The 8,068-nt window shown below is 35.7% G+C and overlaps 1 protein-coding gene across 1 annotated transcript; it reads left to right on the top strand.

Annotated features, from left to right (window-relative positions):
* The first annotated feature begins 3,301 nt into the window (after nt 1-3,301).
* Nucleotides 3,302-7,635, top strand: LOC128512421 (uncharacterized). The gene is made up of 6 exons (XM_053485689.1): nt 3,302-3,414; nt 3,649-4,011; nt 4,123-4,230; nt 4,704-4,742; nt 5,509-5,571; nt 5,690-7,635. The coding sequence occupies exons 1-6, from the start codon at nt 3,351-3,353 to the stop codon at nt 5,734-5,736; spliced, it is 684 nt and encodes a 227-aa protein (XP_053341664.1). The 5' UTR covers nt 3,302-3,350; the 3' UTR covers nt 5,737-7,635.
* The last annotated feature ends 433 nt before the right edge of the window (nt 7,636-8,068 follow it).

Below are 8,068 nucleotides of genomic sequence, written 5' to 3'. Positions count from 1 at the left end.
CCACCAAGTTGCCACTGTTGGGCCCTTGAGCAAGGCCCTCAACTGCTCAGATGTGTAATGAGATAAAAATGTAAGTCGCTTTGGATAAGAGCGTCTGCCAAATGCCCAAATGTGAAGATGCTTTTACAGTAAATGAACATTAAAATGATTGGGAGAAAGTGCTGTAGTCAGACAAGATCAAAATTGAGCTCTTTAGCATCAACTTGACTCGCCGTGTTTGGAGGAAGAAAAATGCTCAATATAACACTAACCCCACCCCTATAGTCAAGCACGCAAATGGAAACATTATGCTTTGGGCCTGTTTCTCTGGTAAAGGTATAGCCAGACTTTGCTGCATTGAGGGGCCAACAGACGGGGCCATGTTTTGTAAAATTTTGGATAAGAACCTCCTTCCCTCAGAGCACTGAAGATGGATTGTGGATAGGTCCAGCATGACAATGAACCAAAACATACCACCAAGGCAACAGGAGTGGCTCAAGAAGTAGTGAAGTGCTTAATCCTGGAAAAATGTAAAAAATCAATTCAAGCTTAATCCTCTAGGAAAATTATGGAGGGAGCTGAAACTTTGAGTTGCCAAGCAACCTTAAGAGAAGATCTGTAAAGAAGAGTGAAACTTAATCCCTCCTGAGGTGTGTGTAAACCTGGTAACCAACTACAAGAAACGTCTTACTTCTGTTCTTACCAAGTACCAAGTCATGTTCTGCTTAGGAATCAAATACTTTTTGCAAATTAATATTAATAACATTTGTATCATGTGCTTTTTTTGGATTTTTAGTTGATATTCTGTCTCTATCCTTTTCTAAAAACCTATAATAAAAATTATAGACACTTATAATTGTATACAAACACAAACTATATTTTGATATAACACAACAGCAATGAGTCCCAATAACAAAGTGGCGCCATCTACCGACAATAATTAATAATTGCAACTCATGTTGTAATGCACTGCCTGGCAAAATAAAATCACACATTGTATGATCAGAGGTGGAAAGTAATGAATTACATTTACTCGCATTACTGTAATTGAGTAGATTTTTTTGTGTACTTCTACTTTTTAAAGTGGTTTTTTAAAATCTGTAATTTTACTTTTACTTAAGTATGTTTTGTTTGAAGTAATGTACTTCACTACATTTTAAATCACATTCGCTACTGAGTAAAAAAATAAATGGATGAAAATGAAAAATAATACAAATAATACAACAGGGAAGGAAAAAAAAATTGCACCCCGGAAACAACTGCACTGATTGATTGATGGAGAACAAACAGATTTATTATGCAAGGGTGTTCCATCCCCCATCCCACACCCGCTGTTAAAAAAAAGTAACTCAGTAACTTTTACTCTGAGTAAATTTGTGATGAGCTACTTTTTACTTTTACTTAAGTAGATTTTTATACGGGTAACTTTACTTGTACTTCAGTAAAAGTTCGCTAAAGTAACAGTACTTTTACTTAAGTACAAAATTTTATTACTCTTTTCACCTCTGTGTAAGATTTAATATAATCACCTTTTCTCCTTTCAAAAACTCCATAGATGTGATGGATAAACCTGGTCATTCAGTACATTCAGGTCGTCAGCTGACGAGACCTCAGCAAATGAAGCTACCCCAAATCATAGCACTGCTTCCATAGGCCTGTACAGTAGACACTATACTGTACATGATGGTGCATTGCATCATAAAAAAATGCAGAACAACCACTAAAGAACTGCAGGCCACACTTGCTTCAGTTGAGGTCACTGTTCATGATTCAACAATAAGAAAGAGACTGGACAAAAATAGCATCCGTGGGACAGTTCGAAGGCGAAAGCCACTGCTGAACAAAAAAACACTAAGACTTATCTAACATTTGCCAAAAAACATCCTGATTATTTGCACTTTCGGGCAAATATTCTGTGGAATGACGAGACAAAAAAAAAGACCTTTAAATTTTTGCATATTTTAAATTTTTTTAAAAGGTGTGCATTCCGTTACATTTAGCATAAAAAATACACAGCACTTCATAAAACAAACATAATACCCACAGTCAAACATGGTGGTGGTAGTGTGATGGTCTGGTGCAGCTTCAGGACCTGGATGACTTGCTTAACTAGCTGGAACTGATACTGGTGTAGTACAGTGTAGCACCAATTACAAGAAGTGTGAGGAGATGTTCAAAACCAAAATAAAAGCACATGGCAGTTTAAAAAAATTAGTACCCATTCCACAATTACGAGCATTAAGGTGGAGTTGGTACATCACTTCCAGTTTCGTGGGAAGTCTTTCCACTAGATTTTGTTGCTGTGGGAATTTTTAATCCTTAACCAAGGAGTATTGGTGTGCTCAAGCACTGATGTTAATTTAAGAGGCCTGGTATGTAGTCAGCATTACAATTTTTTACCCTAAAGGTGTTCAGTGAGGTTGAGCTCCAGCTTGCGTCACTTATGTTTTCCAACATCGGATCTGGCAAACAATGTCTTTATAAAGTTTCATTTAAACATGTTTGAGGTCATTTAGTTTCAGTATAGGAAAATGTTACTGATCTAGAATTCTACTAAAATGTGCAGGATCCAGATTGCAACAATTTTTTTAGTCAAATTTTGTAGACGACCCACTTTTGTAGAAGGCCCTGCTTTCACTTTTTATGGTACTTCAAAAGGAAAATGACCTCAACTACACTATCCCTAATTTATCCAAGGTATTATGAAGTACCTATAAAAAATAAAAATATTCATTCTTCTTTTTTAAATTGTTTATTGAACACAGGTGTCGAAAAAGTGTTTATTCAATGCATAAAAACCTTTTATGTGGGGCAGATAATAATGCAAGATAATAATGCATACCTGTGCAAACAAGCACAAAAGTAAAACCCACTGCATCTAGTGTAAGGTGTGAGTGAGGCTGCAAGTCCATGCACTTGTGGTGTGGAAGTTGTTGCAGAAGGTGAGATCAAGTTGTGTACATGTGCCTGTACATTGTACACTTTTTTACCTTACTTTGTGTGTGCTTTTCATGTATTCACCCGACACCTTAATGTGTCAAATATACTTTTACATGCTTCGACATTTCTCACTTTGTACGAATAAGTAAGGAAGTAAGGAAAACAGCACAGCCAAACAAAAAGTAAAATAATTATATATTATAATTGTGGTCCTCTTCAAAAAAGGACCACAATTTATTATAATAAAAAATTGGAAATCTATAATAAATTAGATCAGACATTATCACTATGGGTAATACAGTAGTACAGCACTATGGGTAATGCATAATGCAAAAATAGTTGTCATAGCCGCTTAAGGCCATTTCAGGAAGTGTGAGCCAACGAAGCGCATTATATTGCATTTGTCTTAGTGTGAAAGTAACAGATGCAAAATGAACTCGAAGTGGTTTGATTTCCCAGCTGCATGGATTCTCCTCATTTTACCAGTTATCAGTGGTAAGTATATGGTTGTAACTACTAATGAGAACATTATATTCGATAATCTCTTATGTTGTTCTACATATACCTTCACTACTTTATGTAATATTAATTTTGAAATGTTGAAATATTAAATCATGTATTGTATTATAGCAAAAGTATTATAGTATTGTAGTGTAGTATTGAGTTCATTGTATTGTATAATTTGGGTACACTTCTTTTTTCCCCCAACACTTCACTCTTTAATTTTAGGAGAACGTCTGTGTAAACATGAACGTTTAAAGCACTTTAACATTTCTACTGAGCTCCAGTCTGATGTCCTGCTGCCGTGTAACTTTGATCCAACTCTCCTCGGATCAAATAAGTCTGCGGATATAAAAGTAGTGTGGAGTCAGATAAACACAACAGAACATTATCTAGTGGAGATCTCTCTACAGGGAGACATGAGTTCCTGGGATTCCAAAGGTGGACGTATCAAGTATTTCTCTAAGCCCTTTGAATCAGGAAACTTCTCCATCCTCATTCAGAAAGTGCAGCTGTATGATCTGAGTCTCTACCACTGTGTGCTGTTAAATGGGACCGGCTGCATCATCGCGTATCAGGAGATACAGCTTGGTAAGTTTGTGAACAGCCAACAGAGTAAAGTATGCCATAAAGAATACATTTAACTACATATCTTTATGAAATAGACCTCTGTACATATGCACTATATACTGTATGTTCTAGGCCATACGCTAGATCAGTCCTCACTCCAGTTGTGGATCACAGTAGGAGCATTAGCAGGAGTAACTGTGCTGCTTGTCCTATTTACCGCCTGTTTGTTACATGCAAAACGTAAGTCTCAGCTCTTTCTACAAGCACTTCTTCATGTTCTTTAAACCACATGGCCCTTTTTTTGCATGTACAGGAATTGTGGTTTATTGTTTTATTTTTAAAAAAGGCTTGTGGTTTTTATTGTAAAGACAAAAGCTAGTCCTGCAGCCTAGATGTGAAAAAATACAGGGTGTCTGTATAGTATAAAACAACATGAGTTAATAGCCTCTAGGTGCCTCTGTTTTACTGTAAATGCATATCATTTGCTCTTTCTATGAAATTTCCATGCAGTTATTTAATAGGTTTGATTGTACAACTTAAGAAAAGGGGCTTCTGTCCTGTCTACTGTTTCCTGTAGTAGAGTTAGTAAGTGAAAGTAATATAGTACTTCTACTATAAAGTGCTATAGTAGAAAATGCACTCTGACCTACTGCGAGTGTCTGAACTGATACCTGGACATATGTTTTGATCTTTTCTTTGATGTTGTTTTACAGGCAGAAAAAATCTCACTATGATCGAGGTCGAAGTTGAAGGTATGGTTGGTACATTATACAATATATATATCAGCATTGGATAATCCCTCTGTCTCTCTCTCTCTCTCTATATATATATATATATATATATATATATATATATATATATATCTTTTTTGAGGCTTGTCTTTGGCAAACGCCTTCATGTTGTTCTGTGTCTTTGCAGAAAAAGTTGTGGGCGTAGTAGAATACACAGACGGGGGAAGTAAAAAATCTGTGGTATTTGCTAACCAAAGTTTGATGTGTTATAAAAAACGAAAGCCTCTTGCAGTGACTTAGATAAACACCTGCGATAGTAATTGTCAGATAAACCATACTAAAGGATCTTTAGCTGCAGATCTTATCAATTTACAATGAATGTTCATCTACAGTACTTTAAGGCATTTCTTTGTATACTTTGTAGTCAGGCAAGAAAAATGTATACACTCAAAGAAAAACGTGATCCTGGCCATTGAATTCAGGGTATCTTTAATGTCATCTCCAGGTAGAATGTCAGGCTTGCATCATCAAGGGCCTCCGCTTCTGCCAAGCGACTTTCAGCTGCCTATTACATGATTTTTTATCAATAATACACTAGATAGTTGCTTCCCGCAAAAATCGAACCTGATAGCCTCTTAACTTGATCTTTGTTTAAATGTATGTTGTAATTAATTCGTTATCAATTATCACATCACCACTCAGCTGGAGTTAATAAGGGGTTGTAATGTACAGTAGTGGGTTGCACGGAATATCCCAATCTCCCCAATTCCAATTTTTCTCTATATAGGTAAATCAATTGAGAATCCAATATATGAAACGTCCTGTCAGACAGAAGCAAGAGAAGAAGAAGGTAAGACTGTTAAAAATAAAGTATACTATTAAATAAAATATGGTATAATAGTACACTTAAGTTTGCTACATTATTAAGTCACTGATCTAACAATAATTTTCTTTTTTTTTTTTTTAAGTATCTGATACTCCAATATATGCCATTGTCAAGAAAGGAAAAAAGTGAACAGCACAAAAATGAAGCCATACATACAACAAATTCTCTTTCATTTTGTCAGTGTTTATTTGTATTATTTACACAATGGCCCTCTCAGTTATCTTATTAGCATGTCAGTCATTGTTGTACCACAAGTTGCTATGCTACAGTTCCTTCCTTCCTTTCATCTACTTTTCTCACTTTCTTTCTTTTTTGTTTTTGCACCTGCTAGTGTGTGCTAGACTGTGATGATGTGTGAGAAACTTTACAGAGAAAAACAAATGAACGACCCCCCTACACACAGACATCCGCACTTACTACAAGTTAATAAATTTTCTCTTTTTCCCCCATATAAAGAGTTGGCCAAAAGTATTGATACAAATGTGAAAATTAGTGTTTTAATGACATTCTCAAAAATTGTAAAAAAGAAAAAGAAATGTCATTGTTCAAAACAATTAATATCTAGTATGAAGTCCTTTACTTTTCAAAACCTGCTGGCTCTGGCTGGGTATAAAATCAAAAAGACGTCTGGTGTGAATCGTTCAATCCATCCAATTCACTTAAGAATTCCCAGAGTTTTTGTTACTTTTGGTCATCACTGGATATTTACATTTCAACTCTATTTTAATTCTTGATCTGAATAAGAGGTACAGTATATAATAAGATATAACATCTACAAACACCCTTCTAATTTCAGCAAATATATCTTCTCAAAGGACAATACTATAGATATAACACTTAAATATGTTTTAGAGTAGTCAATGTGCAGCTCGTGTAACAGTATAGATTTCCTGTCCTGGGGAAATAACTCAACATACAGCCGTTATTAAACAAACAGCCATTATTGTCAAAATAGCTGGCAACGAAAGTAAGTACACCCTAAGTGATAAGACCTGTAGATCTTTACCCATGCTTAAGTCACATGTCCTATTCATGATGTTCATGTGCTTATCAGTGGCCGAGTATGTCCTCAGACCTGAACCCTATTGAGCACCTGTGGGGCATCCTCAAGCGGAAGAGTCATGTGTCTAAGATCCAGCAGCTCCATGATACCAGAGTGGAAAAGGATCCCAGCAACAGCAATGGTGCTCACACAAAATATTAACACTTTGGATGCAGTTTTGACATGTTCACTTAGGGTGTACTCATTTTGTAAACAATTAAGTCTGCATGGTGAGTTATTGTTAGAGGAGAGTAAATCTGTACTGCTATATGAGCTGTACATTGACTACCCTAAAGTATATCCGATTTTCATTTCTATACAAATAGTATTGTCCCTCGAGAACATATAATAAAGTAGTTGCTGAAATGTGACTCACTTTTGCGGCATACTATATGTCCTACTATATTAAGCAGAGTGAAAATTAATTAGCAGTTTTTCGGAAGGTCTGAAACTATCTGAGGTTGTTATGGTTTACTTACACTAAAAATCTTCCCATGTGAAAAGAGCCTGCACATTGTAGCCGGTGTTAGCCATCAATACAAACGTGAGAACTAAACGTTATCAAGATCGAGAACTTATCTTGGTGAACATGCTAGCTTACAGAATAGAAACATTCATCCAGAAGGTACGAAGGAAGATCATTATGGCATGACTAGATCTTCAGCACCAAAACAGCTTTAAGAGCTTTGTAAGCTGAAAATGAAACATGATAATATATTGTCCTTGTGATAGATTGGCACCCTGTCCAGGGTGTACCCTGCCTCATGCCCTGACTCGAAAAAAGTTTTCTGTGTTCTTTTCATTGGTGATGTTCTTCTTATCCATTTAGGTTTCCTTTCTCTCTTTCATAATCCTCGATTATTGTATGACTCAAACTGTATATTAGTTTGCTTATCTGTAGATATGATTTGTACCTCTTTTAATTTTGCACACAAGATGATGGTTTACTGCCTCTTGAGCCAACAACTTTATAAATAAATGATTTATTAAACAATAGAATGTATTTTCTTTTCTTTTTTTTACAGTGCAATATAGTGGTAAAATCAGTTTAGTGGATTAATGATGCTGGGTACACAAAATGATTGAACGTACATTTATCATTTACACATCTGTAACCCGCATCAAATCAGATAATCATGTAGCAGCAGCACAATAAATCCCTAGCAAAGTGCAGAAGCTTCAGATAAGCTTAATGTGAAACACTAGAATGGGGAAGATGTGATCTCTCTAAAGTTTTTGCTAGTTTGAGTATTTCAGAAACTGGTGAGCTACAGAGATTTTTTTTACACATAACAGTCTTTGGAGCTTACACAGAATTGTGTGGGAAAAAATGTATATGTGTATATACAGTATGTACATATACACCCAATGCCCAAACTCTAGCCACTGGTGCCAAGCCCAGATAAAATGGGATTTTGG

This window comes from Clarias gariepinus, chromosome 24, assembly GCF_024256425.1.
Source record: "Clarias gariepinus isolate MV-2021 ecotype Netherlands chromosome 24, CGAR_prim_01v2, whole genome shotgun sequence".
In the NCBI taxonomy this organism is placed as follows: domain Eukaryota; kingdom Metazoa; phylum Chordata; class Actinopteri; order Siluriformes; family Clariidae; genus Clarias; species Clarias gariepinus.
The sequence above is the reverse complement of the archived record's forward strand: the minus strand, read 5'-3'. Positions and strand labels throughout refer to the sequence as shown.